The sequence below is a fragment of the Nomia melanderi genome, chromosome 10 (genome assembly GCF_051020985.1).
Source record: "Nomia melanderi isolate GNS246 chromosome 10, iyNomMela1, whole genome shotgun sequence".
Taxonomy (NCBI): domain Eukaryota; kingdom Metazoa; phylum Arthropoda; class Insecta; order Hymenoptera; family Halictidae; genus Nomia; species Nomia melanderi.
The window spans coordinates 6,708,766-6,732,744 of record NC_135008.1 but is presented as its reverse complement, the minus strand read 5'-3'; the positions used below and the strand labels follow the sequence as shown (position 1 = coordinate 6,732,744).

At 51.4% G+C, this 23,979-nt stretch overlaps 2 protein-coding genes across 4 annotated transcripts in view; one reads left to right on the top strand and one right to left on the bottom strand.

Annotated features, from left to right (window-relative positions):
- Nucleotides 1–541: 541 nt before the first annotated feature.
- Nucleotides 542–12,070, bottom strand: LOC116429755 (A disintegrin and metalloproteinase with thrombospondin motifs 7). Its single transcript, XM_076371533.1, has 16 exons — nucleotides 11,845–12,070; nucleotides 10,423–10,816; nucleotides 8,725–8,890; nucleotides 7,239–7,540; nucleotides 6,335–6,459; nucleotides 5,986–6,132; nucleotides 5,486–5,635; nucleotides 5,248–5,395; nucleotides 5,080–5,175; nucleotides 3,871–4,080; nucleotides 3,344–3,577; nucleotides 2,737–3,065; nucleotides 2,546–2,666; nucleotides 2,243–2,405; nucleotides 1,393–1,611; nucleotides 542–1,306 (listed from the first exon to the last, which is right to left on the bottom strand). The coding sequence occupies exons 1-16, from the start codon at nucleotides 11,955–11,957 to the stop codon at nucleotides 723–725; spliced, it is 3,501 nt and encodes a 1,166-aa protein (XP_076227648.1). The 5' UTR covers nucleotides 11,958–12,070; the 3' UTR covers nucleotides 542–722.
- Nucleotides 12,071–22,449: 10,379 nt separating this feature from the next.
- Nucleotides 22,450–23,979, top strand: part of LOC116429732 (A disintegrin and metalloproteinase with thrombospondin motifs 7) — a 57,760-nt gene continuing 56,230 nt past the window's right edge. The window contains exon 1 of one of the 3 annotated variants that reach the window (XM_076371638.1): nucleotides 22,450–23,330. The gene's annotated coding sequence lies outside the window, so the exon portion shown is untranslated. The remainder of the gene's footprint in view (nucleotides 23,331–23,979) is intronic. The other 2 variants (XM_076371637.1, XM_076371636.1) reach the window with 2 other exon arrangements.

Sequence of the window (23,979 nt, the reverse complement as noted above, 5' to 3'; positions counted from 1 at the left end):
GCGTGTAGGGCGAATTGTTTCGCGATAAGAGTATAATGCAGCGAATATAAACATTTGCTGAAAGGCTATCGGTCGTTTTACGGCCGAGTCATGGGATCGAGCGGCGCGGCGAAACGAGAAATGTCAAGCTTGCCAGATCCTCGGAGGCAACGTAACGTGTGATCGCGTGCTGATCGCGATTGAGCTGTTTCTCGCGCCGCCACTGTAATTTCTATACGTGACAAAACTAAATCCAGATCATACTTCGCGACTGCTTTATCCTGCACACCTGCCGCGCTCGGAAACCGCAGGATCCGCGCCGCAGGACTCGATTACTTTCGCGGTATGATCGATCGCGATCTTAAGTCGCAACAGTGTTGAAAACACGTATCGTAATTTCGTAATAAATCGCTGCTCGAATAACGATACACGTCAATTAAAAACCAGATAGTCTGCTGGCGAATTCCATTCGCGCGCGCGCAGTGACACGGACGAACGCAGGGGGACTCGCGTTTCTTTCGTAGCTCCAGATCACTCGCGCTACCCGCTCGATACGCGGAGATCGTAAATATTCATGGAATTTTTCACGACAGCGAGATCTCAACTTCTACCACTCTCGTGAACAGGATACCTACGTTTATTCAACGTACACGTTCACAAACGAAATAAATATTACTCGCGGAACAGGTGATCGAAACACAATCCCTTGCCACACGGATAATTCAACAACTAATGATACACGGCTATCGTTGATTCTCATGATCCACGAGTCTCGCCAGTCGATCGTACGTCAGTTTCTCGTTACCGTTCGTCGGCGGGGACGCTGCAACGCGTGTCTCGTTCTGACCGGTTAGCTGTTGCATCTTCTTGATAGCCTCTTCACCTTGGTACACCTTCTCGTGAGCGGTATCGAGGCTCACGCCGACGCGATCGCCGGATTGCTGGTACGCCAGGTCGGACAGATTCTGTTGAAGATTCTCGTTCAAGTACGGAGCTTCCTGCAGGACCACGGATTCAACCGGCTCGTGATCTTTGACGAACGAGCCAGGCCTCGGTGTAGTTATGTTCTTCCCCGGAGTGCACGTCGTGCTGCGTTTCATCTTCTCATCCTCGGTGTCCGTCCAGTCGCTCATCCTCCCCAATTCGTCTTCGTCGCTCGAAACTCCGTACACTTTCCCTAGGTACCTCGCCAAACTAAGATCCACGACCGCGTCGATCATTTCAGCCCTTTTCTCCATCGGAACGGACATCATCCCCTTCGCGGTCTCCTGGTTTTTGTCAACGTTCCTCGTCGCTTTCGGGCAGGTCTTCTTGCACGGCCTCTTGCCTTTGAACGCGTAATTGCGCGATCACGGAAGTGTCGGGACAAAGGGAAGGCAACGCAGAGGAGCAATATTCTAACAATATTCTCACCGACGCATTCCTCCTTCTGCTTGGGCACGCGTCCCTTGCACGCGTCAAAGTTTGCCTGTACGTCGTCCTCGCCGGAACGCGAAGCCGGCTTCACGCATTGCACTTTGCGATGCTTCCAACCCGTCTTGCCGTCGCAGGCGCTGCACCTGCTCCACTGACTCACTCTCCACCTTAGCAAATAGAGATTTTCGAGTCGTGATAAACGGCCAACTAATTGCGCTGTTAGGATTCAAATGGTATCGTAATTCATTCCGCCTCACAAGCGATTTCTCTTTTAAATTAAGACAAAGTGTTAAGCGATGAGCGCAGGCTAGAGAATCCTTCGATGAGAGACGGATGAAATATCGCGCGTACTTCGCAGGACAGGGTTCCATATTGCACACGCGACTCTTCGCTTCCGGCTTGGGCATACTCTGACAGAAAACTGGAGTGACTTTGCCCCCGTTCTCCTCGATGCACGCCGCCTCGGAGATCTGAGATTAGCGGAATGAAGTTTAACGCCATTATTTATACGCGCGATCCTGTTTACCGTTGCGCGCCGTTTGTAAACGCGATGTTATTTAACGTCGCGAAACGTTCCTCGTGCACGGTACACGTTCGCAACAATCTTCGCGATGTTTCCCGCATCGATGTCGTTGGCCCGCTGATTTAGTGGCCCGGTCGCACGCGAGTAAACGAGCAGAGGAGACCCGAACGCGTCAGAAGGAAATAAATTCCCGGGCAAACGTCTAATCGAGCCGGCTGATTTATGTTTGACAGGGTATCGGGCCGGGAAGGTGCAGGCAAACAACGAGGAAGTTGCTTCCGGTCGGAGGCTGATACACCTAGTCCCCAGATAATCGTTCCGATAATATTTGAGTTACCATTGTACCACCGCCGCATTTGACGTCGCAGTTGGTCCACTCGGTGAAGTCCCACAGGTATTTAGGAGTGTACGAAGGATTGGCCGACGGCACGTAATACGTGTAAATCACCTCGAACCGCCTGTACGCGTTGTACCCGAAGAATGCGTACTGGAATCGTACGTGACAGCAATTGTTAAATACTAGACCACGGCTGGATCATACGTTTCGCGGGTCGTAAACGTCGCCGAAGTTTTGAATAAATAAATAATATCTCCTGGAGCTTGTCCTTGGAAACGGCGATAACGTACTTCGACTGAAATATCCTCGCCGATCGGACCCTTTATGTCGATCTGCTCCTTTTGCGGCTCGGGCAGCGTGTAAATCAGCATCGAGTTCGCGCACTGGTAATCGCCGGCCAGATATACGGTCCTGCGATCGAGAAACTCCTTAGGAACTTAACCTTGAAAACTACGGATCCATCTTAATCGGGGATAATTACGATTTCTCGTTAAGACAGTATTTGTTGTCTTTCACGGTCTTCACCGACAGAATGTTCATTTTCTTCAGCAACTCCGCCACCGTGATGCTGGTCGCGCCCTTAGGAATCCTCACGATCTCGTCGCGAGCTAACGTACGATGCATTTGTAAAATTAAATAAGAGCTTCGAACCTGAGCAACCTCGCGACTGAAAAGCTGAAACGTACGGCTGGTTGAGGTCGTCGCATTGAACAGACCCTCTATCTTCTTGCACTTCGTGCCGTCGCCTTTGCAAATGCCACATTTGTCCTCGACAGCCGTGCCGTCCAAGATCCAATCGCAGCTCACTTTCTAAAACATCAGAGTTTGTATTCTGGCAGACGCCGGGCCGAGATTCAGGCAAGAATAAGGAATACGACGCTCGTAATCTCCACTAAGAGACGTATAATCGCAGGCAATTTGGTTTACAGCATCGCAACCTCGTTTTTAAAGGGTAATATTTCATTGTCCTACCTCGCGCTATCTCTTAAACCGTCTGACAACGTTCCGGGGTTCATAATTTAACGTCGCATGGTCAGATGTACGACTTAAGCTGTCCCTAGCCGCGACAGGAGAAACAATTCCCTTACCCTACATATACCGGCCACACACATATCGTTGGTCCCGGGTCTGCAAGGTGTCGTGTCGTTCGCGACCCGTGCCAGTTTCATTTTCTGGTTCTTTTCGTTGACGCAGTACAACGCGCAAAGGGCGTTCTTGTCTAGAATCGGTTTCCACGTGTGAAGACCGTCTGACATCTTCTTTACCGTGTCGTAACTGGAGCACTGCACAGCTCGGAACGGCGGTTTGCTGGGGTCGCAGGGCTGCGCGAGGAAAATCGTTGAATTTGCACGGGGAACATCGAGAGAATGCCGAATGGTGTGCGCGTTACACTTTAGATCTAATTCCGAACGCCGGCAAGGAAATAAACGGAATTCTTATTCGAAATTACGCAAAAGGACAACGGGGAAAATTATATAGCTGTAAAAGGAACTCGCGAGCCCGGAATAATTACAGCGGAGATATTGAAGCGTTCCTTTGGTCAGCTTAAAAACTGAAAAGCGAGGGACTTGGAGAAAAGGGGAAACGGAGGGAACGAGCATGAGGCGAGATTCACCTGGGTGTTGCAAATGGTCAACCTCTTCCTTTCTCCGATGCAATATCTGCCTCCGTTAGCCGGCGTCGGTTTGTCGCATTCCCTCTCGGAATATTTGAGGCCACCGCCGCAGGTTCTGCTGCAACTGCCCATGGGACTCCATGAACCCCATCCGCCGTGCACCGCCTTCGGTCGAGTGCCCATTTCCACGCATTGCTTGTGGATGCACCACTGCATACACGCGCATTCTTTACTCGCCGCTCCGCGATCCGGCACAGTATGTCAGATCATTTTCGAAATACGCGAATTTTATTTCGTGAAATCAATGGACGCTGGCGTCTTACCCGTTTCAAAAGCAACGTCCTCGTTTCAGCGATATTAGAGTTGCATACTTAAAATAGAAAGTCGCGAGCGAATAATTTAGTTACTCGACTAACGAGAGATCAACGGATAGTTCTCTGTTTTTCTATTTTAGAATTCGGTGTATAATTCAGCTTCCTCCGGCGGAAGTTTCGGGAAAGGGTTAATCGAGCGGATCAGAATTTCAAACTGCACGAAATCAATTTTAAACCGTCCCCGTCTCCGGCCTCCGCACGGAGATTGCGCGCAGAGGTTTTACGTGGAAATAAAAGCTAAATTTCGTTGATACAATAAAACAAAACGAATCGTTAGGGGGGAAATGGGTTAATTCAATCTACCGCCTGATATTTTCCTTTCGAAGCGATATCGCGGATTTTCATTTTTCACCGCTGCGCCGGCGGCCCGGTTGCGCCGGATATTATAAAAATCTGAAAGTCCGCCGCGCGATAATACCTCGCGTTCCTTCCTAACTCTCATCGAGACTTCGCGGGGGTTTTTACGTTCGCATAAATATTTCCTGTTTACGCTCGTATCGCGTTACGGACTGTTCTATGCGCGTTCCCCGTACGCGAATTAGAGTTCGCGTCTCGGAAATTTTAAATTATTCCATGCCGCTTGGCCTCTCCTCCCTTTATCCTCTCCGCGCAATCTCTCGCAAAGGACAGGGACGAAGGAGACCGTGAAAAAGCAGCCGCATGGAAATTTCTGTACAATTTCCCGACGGCTGTGCAACGCAAACAGACGGATTGTTATTTTGCGAGGAGCCACGGCCGAGCGAGGGAAATAAAAGAAGAGCTCGGGAACGTCGAGAACGCGCGCGCGAGTTAAAAGATCGACGCCGCGATGCCAACGGATGTCTGTTCACCGAACCTTGTTCTCGCCGCATTTCGTCCCATCGGCCAGAGAATGACCGCGGCTGAAGCAGGAATTGTTCACATTGCACCACAGCTTTTCGCACGTGAACGCCTGCAACAGAAAATTTTTCGTTCGGCGAACATCGCCGGAATTTCTCGTTGAAGCGAACAGGTTCAAACGTACCCCCATGTTTGTGCAACGCTTCGAGCCGGGATAAACCATCTGGCACTGAAAGTCCGCGTCGTACATCGCGCCCGGCAACATTTCCGGGAATTTGAAGTCCTGCGGCGGATTTCGCGGGCTGTTGCTCAGGCAGTCGCCCAGCCCCTGGCTGAAGCATCGGTGCAAAACGTTTATGATCCGCGCGCGGAATACCGAGGAGCAGTCGGTGAAACCGTTTTAATATCTACGGAGAATTTACTCGAACAGCTCGGTCATAAACTTTCTACTGCACGGGGACCATCGGATCGTGAAGTACTTGCAAACCGGAGCCATCACGTAGTAGCTACTGTCCGTCGAGTCCTGCGAATCGCACGCGTTCGGCCCTCCTTCGTCGTGACCGCAGCCCAACCTAAAGAAGAATACATTTCAAATCGCTCCCCTACACTTTTCGTCTCTCTTTCTCTCCCTCTCGCGACGACTTGTCTTCCACGATAAACAAGGGACATTCAAGAAACTACTTTCACTCTTTTCGATTTCCTTTTCATAACCCTTTCGCTGCTACAGAATCATTCGCCAGACTGCACCCGACTCGAACTTCTCGAAGAGAGCCGACTCCGAGGGATCCTGCAGCGACAGGATCGTCTGGAGGAGGTAACTGAATCGTGAATAGCCGAGGAAAGGACTATCTAACACGGAAGCGTCTAGGCATCGATAACAGCGAAAGGATTAAGCTCGACGGAGGAACGCGGTGGACCGTACGTGTGACCAAGTTCGTGAGCGACTACGATTCCGAGCGCCAGACCGTTGTCCTCGTTGATCGATCCTCCCCGGTGCTCAATACAGATAGCGCCGACGTACGCCAGCCCTAACAGCCCGCACTCGGTCCCTTCCGAGCAAATGTCGTACCTGGGACACGAATTTTCGTGAATTAGGTTAATCGCGCCGCTCGCTAGAGGGAACGACTTCCTGAAACTATGGTTTATCCAATGGGACCAGGCAGTGGACGTAAAGAAAACATTCGCCGGGCGCGTACGGTTATCTCGGTAAGCTGAAATAGCTACTGCACATTTTTCTCTAGGTTTACTGCCTGAGCGGACAGACTGTACACCTGGTGATGAGGACGGCCGCGTCGAAATGATTCGGATGGTTCTCGTCCTTCGGCTTGAGCTTGTGCGCCCATTTCAGGAAGCTGTCGAGCGCCTCCTCGGCCGCGGGACTAATGCGTAGATCTGTCTACGGGAAGAACGTGTTGGTAAAACACTTGAGGACGCTGCGCGAGAATAATCGAACGACGGAATTTCTTAACCCTAATCGGACCACGATGTGACTTCGAGTCACATTTGAACTTCTCACTTGATCAAAAAATTTCATTCAATTAAACTTCATTAGACTTAATTTACAAAACTTTTGGAAGTATGAAATAATCAAAAACTTTATTTCATATTGCATTTCCAAAAGTTTGACGGGCTTTGAAAATTTCGGCCCTGTAAACAAAAACAATAGCATTTCAACCCTTTGCGGACGAATGTCGACACTCCGCCGAGATGAAACTCTCATATTTGTAATACTAAGTTGCACAGAAACAATTTAATTACCGAAACAGCGAAAGCTCAGTAAGTTGTTCCTTTTCTTCTCTATTATTTAAGCATTCGATGTGTAATTCGACAGGATCTTCCTTAGGTTTCGTACACTATAACTCAAACTCTCATATTTGTAATACTAAGTTGCACAGAAACAATTTAATTACCGAAACAGCGAAAGCTCAGTAAGTTTCTTTTCTTCTCTATTATTTAAGCATTCGATGTGTAATTCGACAGGATCTCCCTTAGGTTCCGTACACTATAAATAATCATCATCCGCAAAGGGTGAGTCGTTCCTTTTACTCTCATAAGTGACTGAGAGTCACATTGTGGAGTGATTCGTTATAAAAACACGTGGTACGATTAAGGTTAAAAGGCTAATTCACAGCAGCAGGTGGCGCGGGGCTATAACTCTCCCTGATTTCGCGTTACCTCCTCCTTTTCTTTCTCCAGGTATATCATTCGTACGAGGATCAAGTCGATCTGATTGCCGGTGGACACGTCGTGGTAATAGTCGGCCGCCATATTCGTGATCGTCAGCAGATACTGCTCGTAGTTGGTGTTGTTGTGGAAATCCAGGAACATCCTGTCGGCTACCAGCGCAACCGTTAGGTACCGGTGTATGCTGTGGGTCACGCCGAGGTGCGTCTCCCTCTTCGATGCCAACGAATTTCCCTGCGACAGCCGTTTCTCGCGGTGTGCCAACGCCTCCGCCCACGCTGCCTCCCAGTTATCTAATCAAGAGGATCATCGCCGATGAGCATTCCTCGTAGATCGCGAAAGGTTCAGCGGCGAGTTAGCGAACATCCCCGAGTGTCGTGCGCAAAATCGGACACGTCCGAGCACACGCTCTCGCGAGGCAATTTCGAACATTTCGAGAATCGACAGCGACACGACAGGCGAGTCATTCTCCCCGAGAGGCACGGTCTTGCGGTGTGGCAATCCATAAGCGGGGCTCTATCTCGAGCGCCGCTGACACGCGATCCCTGTTCGACGGAACCCCCTTTACGAGGCTTCGCGTGGCTCGCGGACATCGAAGGCAGCACTCGCTCGAGGAGCCCTGGTTGGACGTGACCGCGTACTAAACGGCCCCACCGCGAACGCGGAGGATGACCGGACAGAAGCTGGTCTAATTATTTTAATCGATCGGCCGAACAATTTATTGTCGACTTCAACGATAGGTTTACGAACGCTTATTTCACAGTTTATTCTATCATTCCTATAGAAACTGATGTTCATTTAGATTTTGGATATCGGAGCTCTGAGAATCGATTAGGATTCGTATTCGCGTAACCGCGTCGATCAGAACTGGCAAAGGAGTTGTAGAAGAATGTTTATCAAATTTAGTACACGTCGACTGGCACTTTTTTCACTCGAGAGGCGACTACCAGTCGACAGATGATTTGATACAGCAAAATTATAAACTTCGGTGTTTACCATTAACCCTTTGCACTCGAGAATACTTTTCTCAAAGAATATTCATTATTTCCCGATGAAATATCAATGACATTTTTACAACCACCATAAAGAAATACCTTCCATAAATTAAGCGACAGAACTATTTCATTTCGATGTTCCATGTGTTGATACATTATAGAAAATTTAATATTGAATTTGAAATTTTATCATTTTCTCGGTTCAAATCGAATGTCGACTAAGAGGCGCCTCTCGAGTGCAAAGGGTTAACTTTCGTACACCGCGTCAATGCGTGAAATATTGAAAGAAAATAGCTTTGTTCCCTGATTTATGTGCTTTCTTGATAAGTTCATTTCAAAGAATCTCGTCTACGTCTAATTAGAAGGTATAGAATATTTCAAGCGAAAAACTTTCGAGTGCAAGGAGTTAAACTAAAATCAAATATATCCGTGCCAGTATCTTTGAAGAGGTTACGCGACGACAGATCGATACGTGTACTAACCGCTGGTGCCGCAGGTTCTCCTTGGAGCGTGATCATCCTTCCCGTGCCCTCCGTGCGGGATACTGCGTTCGTAAGCTATGTGCACGTGTCGGCCATCCGACTCGGGTTCGGCCTGGTGCGCCGGCTCGATGAAGTACCGGCCGTGATCGGTCTGCACGTAGCCGGCCTGCACGCGATCCGCACGCATTTACCGGCTTTTTCATTAATCAACGTTATTGTAAATAAGATATCGGGGGCGGCTCGCGAAAGAACGCGCGATCGCGAGCTGGAGCGAGCTTTCGCCAGCCAAGCGAGAGCGCCCGGAAGAACGTCGATTACCGTACAAGTTATAATTGGAGTTTCGCTTTCCGGGGAGCATTAATCCGCGGAACGTAGGAGCCATCGTGCCCGGCCTCGTTCGTTGCTCTATGAAATTCCGCGCGAATCACGGAATTACATGTAGGCCCGAGGAAATTACAATCGAACGATCCCAATTACCGAGATCGGTTGCGCGTGCAACATTTATCCCCGGCCAGAACTAACAGCATAATTCAAAACGGTTGCGCGCCCGCCCCGCGCGCGCGGACCGAGCAAACTAAAGCCCGATAATTTGCCGGGAATTGTGGTCTGCTCGCCGGGGAGGGGGAGGCGCGCTGATACCCGCGGAAATTTACCGATTCGATAACGCGTTACACGGCGATTCGATCCCTTTACGGTTGCCTGGCCGCGTAACTTTCGGCGCTGTCGGCGCCCGCGGATCCGCGATACACTTAAACAAGATTCACTCGAATGGACGGTAAACGTTGGAGCGTATGCTACTGGAATCCGCGAACGGAAAATGTAATCAGCAAGGAAAGGTAGGCGATATTAAAATGGCCGAGGAAACTGCGGGGGAAAAAAAACGATCAGAAGGGGATAATGCGGAGAGCGCGTTGCGCCGTCGCGAGGCGGAAAATAATCTAAAGCATTCTATTCCGCTCTACGGCCTGTTCCGCCGTTATTACGCGCGACGCTTTCCGGGCGAAACACGGTCGCCGATAGACCTTAACGACCGGCGCATTCGGTTGCAAACGAGCGACGCCGATTAGCTCGATCGCGTCTCGCGACGCGCCGCGGAAATTGCGTCGATCTGAAAACCGCGACACGGCTGTTGCCCGCGCTGTTTATCGGACAAATTCTCGAAGAACGAGCATTAAAAGATCACTCGATATACCGGTGTTTCGAACGGCAACCTACGAACGTCGGCGCAAAGTTGCGTCGGCTGGTTTAATCCGAAATTTACGATCGATAGCCTGGCGGGATCGACGACATCGGCGAGCTACGGGTCGATCTATATGTAAATTCATTATATATTCATTTGCATGCGCTTAAGTACGTAATAAGAGGCTTGATTAGTCGCGAGCCGGCGAGCACAAGCTCGCTAAAGCCTCGTCGTCCTACGGTGGAACCGAGTTCGCCGTCTATTCTGCCGGCAAAGACGATCATCCATTTTCAATGAATCCTCGACGCCGTCGGAAATAGCTCGCCCGCCCGTTCGACCGTTCGATAGAACAACGGAAGACGCGATTGGGACACTTTTCGCAGCTCGGTCTTGTAAGTAGAATAATGTATCCTCGGTATAATCAACCCGCGTTCTCTTGGCCGGCCCCGCGGATCCTATTACTTTCTGAATTCGAAATCTCGATCGCGCGGTGGAACGAAAGGGGAGGAAGCACGAACCACGCCGTCGCACAAAGAAAGAGCAGCCTTGGATCCACGGTGGCCCCTGACGAAACCCCGATAATGGCACTGCTGATCCGGAGCCCTCTTGAATCGTATCGCCTCGTTCAGGTTGCTGCTCAGACCTGCGCCCCTCGTCTCGATCACCATGTCTGGCGAGATGAATTCGTGGTGCGGGTCGAGCTCCACGTGATGCTCGATCCCGTTGAAAGGCAGCACCAGGTGTAATTTATCGGTCTCCGGCTCCTTCTCCCCTGCCTCGGCCGACCTCTTTCCGCGCTCGGCGATCTCCCGTCGGTCGTAGAAATTCGGCAGGGAGTACGTGTGGAAGCTGCCATCCTCGAACACTCTCCTCGGCACGAGGAATTCCGGCTCGTGGACGTCTCTCGTGTACCTGCACCGCCGCCGGAGAACGGAAGTTTGATTAAAGGGCGTTCAACGGGCGAACGCGGCCGCACGCGAGAGAACCTTCTCGCGGATACGCGAGTATCATCCACCATCGAGACATCCTGGCAACGAAATTTTTCGGAGCATTCCATTAATATTCGAACGCCACTCCCCGAGGTAAATTGAGCGTCGATAAAGTTCGCGAACTCGTTAAGGCCGCGTTAATCAAGGCATTCCCGGACGGTTGGAAAGTAACTGAACGATTTTCCAGCGAATTAGACGCTGGGAAAAATCGCGATCCGTCTTGGCGGACCTGACGAGATTCTCCAGATAACACGCGACGATTAATCGAGACGCTGTTCCGTGAGACCTAGATCTAGAATCTTTATTATTCCTGAATTCGATGCAGATTCTTAGATTATCGTGGGGTGTATTATTATAGGATCGAGTATCCGCGTGGACCGTTAGTCGGCCAATTAAGCCGGACAACGGTGGTTCTATTGTACGCGTCCTTATCGTTTAATTGAATTTATAATATCCCCCGTATCGCGGTGCCGACTGCCGTCGTCCTTTCAAATCCCGACGACGCGACGTATCGCGTATGTCGCAGCGATAAATCTCGCCACCTATCTGTTATGGCGAATAGGAGAGCTCCTCGCGGAGACAAAGAGCCGTAAATTCGAACGGGAGTCGGGCCAGTCGTTCGTTCGTCGAAGGGAAATCCTCAGCGACGGCTCGTTGCGCGACCCGAAGGACGACGCGGAACGAAAGAAACGCGTCGGGAGAGGCACGGAGCATTTGTCATCGAGATGCCAGACTCGCGTAGTCGAGTCAGGGAAGGGAGATGTCACAGGAGGTGCCCGAGGAAGGAAAGTCCAATGATATCGCGTCCGGACGGGGATCGAATCGAAACTGGTGACGGGAGACCGGATGAAATTGTCGCCGCGCGGAACGGTTCGCGTGCCGGAGTGCATCAACCGGAGGATTTTCCGGCGAGAGATCGACAACCGTCGCGCAGCCCGCGAATGCACTTACCTACCATGGTATACGTTTCCGGTGGCACGGGTGTACTTCTCGATCAAGTCCCGGTCTCCGACCGCGATCACGAGAACGCCGAGGAACGTCAGAAGTGCTTGGAATCCGTTCATGACAGACTAGTTTTTCGTGCGTCGCCTCCTGAAGTCGGTCGACGCTCGGGAACAACGAAATTCCCGCGCAATTGTTTCCACGGCGAGCGAACGCGGAGAAATACGCTCGCCGCTCGGACGATTCTTTTAAACGTGCCGTTTCGTCGACGTTCGGGAAACTTCTGGGGATCTCGATCGGTTTCCGGACGTTGGTGTTCCTTGCCGGCGCGCGTAATCGATCGTTCGAATTAATCACGCGAAAACCAGCTGGTTTCGCCGGTGTACGGGGTGTCGACGAAATATGGGCTCGAACTTTGAAGATCGTTCGACGCTCGTCTCGCCGCGGGGAGCGATAAACCCGAGAAATTTAATTTACCGTTGAATTCAACGGTCCGCTGTTTAAATGTCACGCCTTTTATGTCAAATATTCACGCTCGGGATCATTGTGAGCGCGGCTGGCGCGATATCATTCGGGCCCGACGAGTTGTTTTCGAATTAGCAAATTCGCCAAGCCGAACGGCGCGGCACAACAATCCGATTGAACATCGCGTGATCGACGGTGTGTCGATTGGCTTGTTTTCGAATGGAGCCGATACTCTCTCGACGGGAAAGCCTTTTAAAAGTGCAGCGCGTATCAAGGTAAATATAAATTGAAACGCGAACTGGATATGGCGCGGTCCACCGTTGGCCGTTTCACGGCTCGGCGAGCCAGGAACACAGCTAAGTGCGACGCGGCGAAAAGCGCCGCGATATTACCATTCGCATTATCGACGTCGATGCTCGTTCAATTTTACGCTCAGCCTCGGTTCACGGCAATCATTTCGAGTACACTTGTTGCGTTCGGCTCGGATCCGAACGACAAGCGTGCGCGCTCTTCGTCGCCGAAGGAATTTCGCTGCTTCGCGGGCGGCCGCGTCTTTTATTACGCGAATAGATACGTGAACGCGTTGACCGCCATGATGGTCACCGATGAGTGGAGCTTAGAAACTGCTTGAAGACACTTACACGAAGGAAACTTACGTCAAATGAAAATACTCAATAACACAAGCAATAATAGTGTAACTCGAGAACTACGATACCAAATCATTAGCACTAAGTTCATCGGGTAATTTTAACCATTTCTTTTCTACCACTTGTACTGACTTTTATCCATACATCTCATAGTTTCTTTTATAAGATCATTCTGTAAGCTTATATCGTTTAAGTTGTTTTTTAAAGAAAATTCGTTTTTGTTCATAACTCAAATTGAACCGTGTCGGAGGAGATAGGTGTATAAAAATGTCGATGTACGTAGTGTAATTAGGTTCCAACTAATCCCAATACCACTTGCCTTCATTACGAAAGAACAAGTAATACGCAGGACGTTCATTCTCGTCGCGGTGAACGTGTTAACGACCGTTAATCGACCGGACTAATCGCGGGAAGGAATCGTTAGTACACGCGTCGGACCGTGAGCTCGATTTTTCGCCGGCAGTATCGTCTCGCGATCGTAATTGGCAAGAGCGATCGATCACGGCCGCTGAATCATTAATCGCGACAATCGAAGACGGTCGCGTACGGGCAGATGGAACACCGACGTCGGCGCTACAAAGCGGCCCGTGATCCTTTTAGGGAGTCCCGATCTCGAAACGGCAAGTAAATTCGGAGCGACGTACGATTGACCGCGCGCGCAATCGAGCTGCCCGTATACCCGGCAATTAGAAACAACCGATTCGACGCGGCGTCTCGCTCGCCGAGCAAAACCGTTGCGCGTTTTCCTAATCTCTGGTGCGTCTCGAACGAATCGCGCGTCATCGCTATCTTTCGAGCGCGTAATTAACCATTCGTCCTGCGCCATTACGATTCCCCGCCTACAACGATAACCGTTCGACATCGCAGCGGGCGGAAAGTTGAAACGCGCACGGCGGGCGTGTTATTCTATGCAAAATGGATTCGAACCGGTGACCATCGTTGCGAAAGTTCGCGAATATTTAATCGGAGCCTCGCCGGTATACAAAAAAAAAACCACCTAATCCGATCCGAGCCGAGTAACCGGATGAAATATGCAGACGCGCCGGCGAAGCTGACACGAATCGACGAGCCGGTCACCCGGTACGTCGAATTCGCGTGCGGCTCTTCCTATGGCTGCGTTACGCTCGGATCGATCCAAATATGGGCTCAATCAGGCACCGGAATCGAGTCTGATAGGTCAATTTTGGTTGACTTTTTGCTCACCTCGAGTCGACTGGAACCGCCGGGACTCTTAGCTGTTTTTGGCGCGATCGCGTTACCGGCCGCGCAAAAATGATTGTTCGCCGGACTTTCGCTCCGGCGACGCGGCTTCTTTGATGTTCCGTTTAAAGAGCGGAGCCCGAGAGCCACCAGAACGTTTCTTTGATATGTTCATTGACACGATAATTGGCGAGGACGCGCGTCCGCTTAGGTCCGCGCGAAAAGGATCTTTGAACTTGGAAATTCGTCTCGCGGCCATTCGAGACGCGCCCGTCTCGGGATTAGTTCCGCGCGGGCACGAGAGGATTCTTCGGGCGGCCGGTTCGAATAATTTAAAAGATAAATCGGCCAGTGTCCCCGTTTACCGCAGCTGGCCGGCGCGCCTCGCGGGGACACACCGGTATTACCGACGACACGCAAAAATGTCACCGGTACATCAAATTACCTCTACCTCTCGCTTTCACGTCCTCGCCATTCGAAGCCCGCGGTGGTCGCGGTGATTTATTACAAACAAAAAGACTCGGCCGGCTGGGCGCATCCCATTTACGTAATCCGGTAACAGAGCAGCGTAAAACCCGCTCCAGTTTTACTTGCTCCTCTCTGTCACGCGGCCGGATTTAACCGAGCCGCGAGTCCGGCGAGACGGAGAGAAAAGCTGGGGCAGAGAGAACGAGAGAGAGAGAGAGAGAGAGAGAGAGAGAGGAGAGAGCGAGCGCGGCTGGATATCTCGAACTGGATGGTAAAAGCTTCGGGGTGGTCCGTTTGCGCTCGTCACCGCGGCTGTCGATGACAACCGGTCATTGGCCGGGAAATAATTAAGGCTGCAAGCCGAACGGAGGGAAAAAGAGAGCCATTCAAATTGCAAGGATCGACGGATGCGAGCGGGACGAGTGACGCTGAACGATGTATCGGAGCTTTCACGCGTTCTCTCCCTTGTTTTTGTGGTGGCCTGTAATATATTACGCAAGGAGGAAGGGATTTGAAAAGGTTAAAGCATGGGGAGAGCGTTTCGTCATCTACGGTTTTCTTATGTTCCAGTCGCCCGTTTATATTCAGCAGTTATCTTCAGTATCAAATAATGTTTGCACTCTGTTAGAGTCAAATGTAAATATTTCAGATTTCCACTACTGTACATCGGGTAATATGTTAGTAAAAATATATGTAATATGTGTTCCGAAGTTGTTTCGATGTCCTCTACAATATGGTAAAAAAGATGTCCTATTTGTAAAACCTAAGGTGACCTCAATTTCGCTATGAAAACACTCTTTTCGAAATTGTTTTACTGATACCTATGGCATACTTCATACTCTGTAATTCTCAATTCTTGTTCGAAACTTTTTCATGTCAGATGGCTGCAAGTGGATGAAAAGTCAGAGTTAGAGGTAACAACCGGTACGTACAAATAGGTAAAATACTGTGTCAGTAGCACTCTATTGACAGGATAGGAAAGGTGCCGCCGCATTTCAATTAACTCGTTGCATCGTTTAATTAAGGTAGACCTAAGAGAATCGAAATAAGGCAAGGAAAGACTTGAAAATCCTTTTTCGGCGACATTGTAAGATAAGTTGACAACTCCGTCTTCAATGAATCATAACTTCAAAACGTACACGCGTTTTTTCTTAACGACGAAGCAAGATCTTCAATCTTCCATAGAAATACACTCGCGCCATTGTAAATCCTCCTGGAGCAGCTGGTTGCTCAAAGCAAAAGTGAATCAGAGTTGATGTGAGGTCATATTAAAAATTGCTCGGAGCGCAAAGGGTAAACGCCCGAGTATTTTTATTTGTTCGCTGTAAAATAGAAGGCGATCCCATTCGCGGCGATCTATTTTAAGAGGATCCGTCCGAGCTTACGATCGCAACGCGCGCCGCACGACGGAAATGTCTTCATCGAAGTCGTTTCGGCCGGCGGCTAATCGAACGCGGTCGCGAGGTGCGCGGAACGGCAGCGGACACGAGCGACGCCGCATGGAAAAATGACCGAGAGTAATACGGAATGCTGTCGGGTCTGGCAAGGATAAATCGCGTTGGAATTTAATTGGCCGCCGCGCGTGCCGAACGCGTTCATTCAATTTCGCAGACAAACGCAATAGGCGGCGCGCGTTTAGCTCCGCTCCCTAGGCCGAGCGAAGAACGAACACGCGAGTTTAACGATCCCCGCCTCGCTATAATATAACGGTATGCACCGGAATAATCCGCTCGGCTCGTTGAATGGATCGCAATGAGCGTTCGAGTAATTACGCGCGCACGGAAGAGTCGCGGCGGTTCGCGAAAGTAAACCCGGCGCGTCGTTCCGGTTTGGAAATGACAGGAGCCGGCGATAGCGTTAACTCACAATAACGCCGCGGCTGATTAAGAAATATTACGGTGTCCGAAAAAAAATGCTTGTCGGTATTAATTACCTACGCGGCACGGCGCGGACTTGACGTCCGACGTTAATAGCATGTCCAATTCGTCGTATAACTCCGAGCGAATGGCAGCTCGCAGTCTCGTTTGTCCAGCGACCTAATGACTCCGCGTTCGAGTCTCGCTTCTGTGTCGCGGACACCGCGTGCCGGAGATTTACAGTGTTTCGGAACAATTATTGCTCCAAGTTCCCACTCGGAGTACGTGGAATCGTTTTCGAACGTAAATACCGGGAGCTGTGGAACTGCTTTGAATAATATTCTCAGCTATAACTTCGGTCGTTGGCTAAATGAACTTCAGTTCTCGAGACTCAACGTTCGATCCGTAAAAATGCTTAACTCCAACAAAGTATACGAGATACCGGCGATTTAAACGAACCGACGCGTTCGTGTAGGCGCGAACCGGCGACGCCGAACAAACGAGGGTATCTCCGGCTGGTTTCGCGCGACATCCTACCGACGTTTGTCCCGGCCGGCTGTTATTTGCGATTATAACCGCCATCGGTCTCGATGAGAAATTAAAGTCGATACGTTCGGCGTCGCTCGCAGTCGCGAGGTTAACGATCGAGGACCCGGCAAAAAGTTCGAGGGCGGGTCCCCGTTTACGAGCTACTTTACAGCGATCCCCATTACTTTTAAGCGTCGCGAGCTTTTTTTCCATCGCGGTTCCGTGGCGTCGTGGACGCTCACGCCGGCCGCGTAGGTTTCGTTTGCTCCTCTGCCCGTTGCGTCCGGGATTTTCATTACCGGCTGTAAACGTTCGCGCGGTTCACGACGGCTCGCGGTCTCCCCGGCGAACGCACGAATTGCGAAATTAAATTAAACGCCTGATAAACGGTCCCCTCCTTATCTCTCTCGAGTTATTTATTCCTTCCGTGGCCTCCGCTCCTATTCGTTCCCCGCAGAAAAAGCCTTCGAAATAATTCGATCCCCGACAGCCGAGCGAGTCGAAGCGCCGAGAGGGTCCGCTGGGAAAAAGTCGGATCGGGACGAGGCGACGAGCGACGTCTGCAAATGGATCCGACACATGGCGTCGCACGCGCAAAAAAAAGAGTCCGACGACCGACTCGGTCGCGTTACCCTACTTGCAAGTATTTTACAGTCGATTGATTACTAGCGAGCATTGGAACGAGGGCTGAATGCATCCTGGCGGATACGGTCCGGCGGACTCAATCAAACGTACACCGACCGGTTGGAAGTTAATTCGACGTTATGGCCGATCGTTTGTCACACGCCGGAGAACGAATTCTACATCCCGGATCCGGGGCATTGCGTTCGGTTGCGTTTCGTCGAGTCGAGCGGAAACGACGTCGATAGCGAGTGCGTCAAGTGGGTGGTCCCGCCGCGCCATTTTACTTTTCCACGGCTCGCTCGCCGTCGACGTCGGGAAACAAATTTCTCGAGCTCCGGGAGACGAATATCCTCTTTCCGCGCTTCGGGAATCACCGCTTCCAACCGACTCGATCGCGTGATTCGAATGAATCTTGATGCTTTTGGGTGATCGATCTTTATTCGGAGTGATCCGGTACAGATAACGAACGAAACGATGATCATTTGAAAACATTTCTATATTATAAACAATGCTTAACGCGGTGACATTCGGCTGGATGAACGTGCGATAATAATAATGCAATTCAATGGAATGATTAAATATTATACTTCTTGCATTTCATGTGTTTTGCTCTATGAAACCGTGCGGCATTCATTAACACTAGAAGCACCGAGGAGTTAAATTAATTTCTAGAAATCTTTCTGTCGAAATTCCCAGCGCGCGTCTGTTGAGATTTCTATTGATTTATAATTCAGCTTGCACATTGCTAAGTCAATTCCTTTAGTATTTTTAGGGAACTGTCCATTGCTTTTTCAATAATTGGAAAGAGAAAAAATCAGAAGTGGATCATTTCGGCCCACCTGGCAGTACTAGTGTTAATCGTTCGATCCTCGATCGAATCATGTAGGAGCAAGATTCATTGCGTTCAGAGTAATTCCAATTGGATCTCTTTGCTTCGTGAATCCTTGTACTTTCCGAATAATGAACGTATATTCGAGACAATTCCCGCGTTTACGTCTACTCGGGCGTTCAACGACAGGTATCCAGGATAAACGGGAGAAGTAATATCACGCGACGCGTTTAATGCAATTTGAAGTGTCGTGCGAGCGCATAATAAACGCGCCGGTGCTCCGCTTGATCTTACACAGCTGCTGCAGCCGAAGGTCGTATCCAACCGATTCGAAAATCCACGGATGGTCGACCCACGCGAACGAGTTCGTAGGCCGTCTGAATAGCTACCAGGTGCTCGTTATCACGAAAGTCGTTTACCGGGACCGTACATCTTCCGAGGACAATTAATACTTCATTAGTCGGCGGTGTTCGCGAGAGCGGCGCGAAATGGCCGCCGCTCCCTCGTGCTCGGGAGATTTTTACGTCCCGCCTGGAATCGTTTCTCGGATTACGTTTCTTAGATCGAGCGTTCTTTCGAGTGGCCGCACGCCAAGCGTTCAGCTCGTAAGGGTACGTTTATAACGATAGGAGCTGGGAGGGCTGCGCTTCGAACAGAGTCGCGATAAAGTATCATTCCTCGATGCTAAAGCTAAAGAAATATCATCGTCGTACTGCGGATTCCTATCCGCAGGAGCATTGAGAGTGCCAAGTTTCACAAAACGCAACACGATACGAAAACATGTATAATACATTCAAAGTACAGTGCTTTCCACGGTATTTATTAAGAAAAACCGTTTCCAATCGTCATTCTATTTCGCCAATTACGTTCGCGGAGACTTGAATTTCCCTAAGAACCAGCAATCCAACCATTATTTCCAAGCTTCGTGAAGTGATATATCGCAAAACGAAAGTAGAGCACTGTACTACTTGTATCGTTGATGGATCACGAGCGGTAGCTGTACGCGTCGCTCCAACGCAAACGCTTCCATTATAAAACAAAAGCACGTGCTTGCACGCTCCGCTCTGATCGAGTATCGCAGCTCAGCTGTAAACATACCCTAAGTTCGAAGGAACGAGGCAACGGGGCGTAGGCAAGCAACGCCATACGTTCTCGAAGCCTCCTCGATTCGTTACGGGGAACTCCTTCGCCGGGAATACAAAACGGCACGGCTGTTTCAACGTCGCGGAACAGCGCTCCGTCTGATCCTTCAGTACGGACCATTGTGCGCCGCGCGAATCATTGTACGCGATATCGTAACGACGCGATGCGCTTTGAAACGGATAGCTTTCAGTTTCATTGTGACGCCGCTTATACCCCTTCACGGCGCGTTACGCCGCCGTAACGTATCGTCCGTCCGCTTTCGTGTCCGCCCCCGCGCACCCTTCCGTCGATCCGAAAATCTGGATCTACGGGCGCCGCGCCGTTCCCGATTCGCGCCGGATCAGACGTCGCGGACCCTTTTAAACGCGGCCCCGTTCAGGCTTTCGTAAATCTTCCGGCATTCGAACGGCGGGACTGTTTCGGCCTCCATTGAAACGCCGCGGAAGATTTATCGCGTCGCGAACAGTGTTCCGCGACAAACGAGCGGAACGACGTCGAAACGGGGAAATTAGAAAAGGGAACCGAGCGGGTCTCAAAGGCGAGAGCCGGGAACCGTAACGCGCGCGACGAACGAATGGGATTCAATGGAGAGGCGAGAAGAAACGAGACGTTTTTGGTGAACTAACTTTTCGCGGCGGGCGTGTGGGGGGGGGCAGATAAGTGATTATCTAGGGAAGATCAAAGGACGCTGAGCGCGAGCGGCGACGTAAGAAGAGCTTAAACTTTCCCACGCGACCCAGCGACGGAAAACGGTCTCCCGCGTTTCCAGGAATAATACTAGGACGCGGTTCGTTGAAATTCCATTTCGCAACATTCATCGGTTGACGGATACAATATTTTTGAGGGGGCAGGGCGGAGGAGCGAGGAACGTAAATCACCGGCAGGAATTTTCATACGTTGTCCCCGGCGTTTGCGCGGCGCTGGCGGCGACCGCGCAAAAAGAGTTTCCCAGTGTCGCGAGTCGGATGTTTGTCGCAAGTCATATTTATTCTAAAACGTCGTTTCGATCGCGCGGCTACAATTAATTCTGTCGCAACCGCGAGTATTTTTCTCACGCGGCCCCAAGGAGATTGCCGTCCGGCGACGCTTCTGTAGTCGTATTCGTGTAGCATGGGATTCCTGAAATGCACGATTACGCTGTCGAGCAACGTTCCGTCTCAGCGAACGCGACGGCGCGCGGAAAATTCGCGTGGCACGGTGTATCGGTCTCGCCCGCGTCAACTTTGATCGTGTACCCGCTGTCGTTCCCATTGAATCTCGGCGCGGCGGACGAATTTATGAAGCGGACTCGTCTCCGATGAGAAACGGCGAGAAACCGGCAGCTCCACGCGCGGAAACGAGTAAGAGAGCTGCGAAGCCGATTGCAATTTGCACGGGACGGATAATACTCGGGATCCCTTTAAAGAACGACGCGCGACGAATCGAACGGCAGCGGCGATGAGAAAGGTGAGAGGCGATTGTCGACGACAATAACGACGCGCCGGTGAATTTATGTTAATTCGCGAAACGGCGCGGCGCGCGGCGAGATCCGGAGACAATCGATCGTTCGCCGATGTTTATGTACTCACCTGAAATGAGGCGGATCTCGAAGGAAACGGTTGAATCGGGGGCCATTTATCGCGCGGGGGGGAGCGGAGGGGCGGGAATGTCCCCGGGACTCGGATTTCATTCGCGTGTAACGTCGCGACGGTGCGCGGGCGACGCGAATGCGCGAATAAAGACGAGCAAAGGGAGAGATTTATGCGCGCGACGCGCGAGCGCACGCAACTGGTCGCGAGCAAAACGATTTCGAAGGCGAAACAAGCGAGAACGAATTTCGACGAAGAAAAACGGAGGAAGAACGCGGAGGGGGAGAGGAAGAGAGAGGCAGAGGGAGGGGGAGAGACAGAGAAAGAGAGAGAGAGAGAGAGAGAGAGCTCGATACACGATACACGCGATGAAAACATGCCGTGCGCGAACGCGACGACGAGACCAGAAACAAAACGAAGCTGGAGCGGAACTCGAGACGCGGCGCCGGGAGAAAGGGAGGAAATTTCGCAACGGGCGACAGTGACGCGTACCTATAAATAAATTGGCGAGAGCAAAGTTGCACGGGCGACGAGCAGGTAACGAGGAGTACGAGACCGCGTCCGGGACCGGAGAACGAGGAGAACGAGGACCAAGGCGGCGCGAGAAGGGAATGGGCGCGTTGGGAAAGAAGAGGCCGAAGCGGACCAAGCGGACGAAGAGGTCGAAGTAGATAAAGCCGCGCGGCGAACGGGCGGCGACGAGTAAAGGGAGACAGATTCCTCGGGCCGAAGACGAAAGACGCGGGAAGGAGAGCCAAAGTCCTCGCGCAGGAGGAGACGGAAAGAGAGGGCGAGGTAGATCAACGGAGAAACGCAAGGACCGAGAGAGAGAGGGAGGAACGAGAGAGACCGGCTAAAAAGAGCAACGGATAGGAAAGGAAGGCGAGAGTCCGAGAGTAGAGGACGAAGAGAAAAAGAGGGAAGGATGGAAGGAGGCAAAGAGAGAGAGAGAGAGAGACCGGCCGAGAGAAAAAGGGAGGGAGAGTGGCCGGACAGAAAACGGGTCCACGACTGGGTGGAGGAACTAGTCTTACCTAGTAGATTGCCCTGTCTCGATTCTCGGTCCGTGCTTTTGCGGCCGTCCAAGGTAGGAGGGAACCACTGAGTTCTCTCCGTTGAGTCGAGCCGGAGGAGGCAGAAAAGAGAGGCGAGATCGCGGGCCTCGTAGTAGAGGCACACGTAATCCGTGTATCGTACGTACAAGTACGTATATACGCGTGCATAGAGAGGGACAGAGGTATATAGAGAGAGAAAGACAGAATAAGCGTGCGTGTGTGAGAGATAGAAAGAGAGAGAGAGAGAGAGAGAGAGAGAGAGAGAGGGAGAGAGAGAGAGAGAAAAAGAGAGATAGATAGACGGATGGACAGGGATGGGCGGGGAGGAGGGCGAGTGCAGGGCCAGCCGACCGAGAGGGAACAAGTCGGAGGAACGCCGGCCGAACAGGGACACGGAGAGGAGGATCGTGTGTACGTAGCATCGGAAGAGTGTACCAGCAGACCACTAGTGTTGTGACGGCGATCGTGCCCACGACTTCTCCGCCGGGCCGGCATCCATGTTTCGTCATTTCTGTTCCCCTCCCCGTCGCTCTCTTCTCTATCAATTCGCGTCTAACGCGTCTCCACCACTCCGCGTCGCGAGGGACACGTCGTCGTCGAAGGATCTCCGTCCCCGATCCTCCCTTTTTCACGAACCGATCGCTCCGTGATTCCTTCCACCGCTTCCGAGTTGCCGCTCCCTACCACGTCTCTCTCGGTTTCTCGCTCTCTAGCGGTATCTCTCTCTCTCTCTCTCTTTCTCTCTCTCTTTCTCTCTGTCTCTCTCCCTCCATCCGGGAGGGTCGCGGTGGTCCCAAGCGTTGCCCCTACCCGAGCGTCGGGCCCTCCCCCACGAGTCCCTGCGGACCCGTGTTGTCGTGTGATCCAGATCTCGCTACTTCCGGCGCAAAGTGAACCGTTCCGATGATGAACCGGCGCGAGCCGACGATCCGTCGCGCGGGAACGCTCGGCTAGAAGCGGGGGAGAGGCGGAACACCTCGGCGTGTCTGTCCTCCGCGGTGTTACATCCTCGGGATCGTTTGTGCGGAGAACGTGCGCGCAGGTGTTTCGGGATAGTGAATCGCGCCACCGTCACCGCTACCACGTGCCAACCAGGACGCGACGATTCATGGGTACGTACCGTGGTCGCGCCAATTTAACCACCGCGTTCTGCCGCGTCCTATTCCCGGGAGGGCCGTCGCTGGAATCGGCTGGCGTCGGCCATTTCGAGCTCGGTTCAGAAGCCAGTCGACTTTTTCGAGGCGATCAAAATTCGAGTCGCTTTCGGTGAAATTTTAGACGATCCCACTATCGAAACCCTCGAATCCCAGCCGAATCTCGGTCGCTTTCAACGATTGCGCGCGAGTTCCACGGACACGGATGGCCCGTCGCTACGGTGAAACATTGTACCGGGGCATTGCCTCTGCTTCAAGACTTTCGAGTATTGGGAAAACTTGTATCCTGTCGAATGCTACTCGAAGCGATACGAACTTCTCGCTTCGAAGCCTCGGTGACCCATCGTTGACCGCTCCGAACCCGATCGAGAGACTTCGATCCGCGAGAATCGAGCGCGCATCGTAAATCGACGGCATTGCAGCGAAAGATCGACCAATTCGCGATCTCCTCTGCGGGGAATATATCGCGTAACCGATAATACAATAGACGGACGGAGTATATACATCGAGTGAATTGAATTGTTTCGTCTGATACAGGGCCGAAACGCGTCCCGTAAATCGCATTTACCGTAATTTTACCGGGAGTAAATCATAATTATCGGCGAAC

Coding starts and splice junctions, on each gene's coding strand:
- LOC116429755 (XM_076371533.1), bottom strand. CDS start 11,957: ATGAACGGATTCCAAGCACTTCTGACGTTCCTCGGCGTTCTCGTGATC. Junction 6,460..7,238: donor TGGAGAAAGAAAAGGAGGAG/GTAACGCGAAAT, acceptor TTCTTCCCGTAG/ACAGATCTACGCATTAGTCC. Junction 3,066..3,343: donor GTGTGGCCGGTATATGTAGG/GTAAGGGAATTG, acceptor CTGATGTTTTAG/AAAGTGAGCTGCGATTGGAT.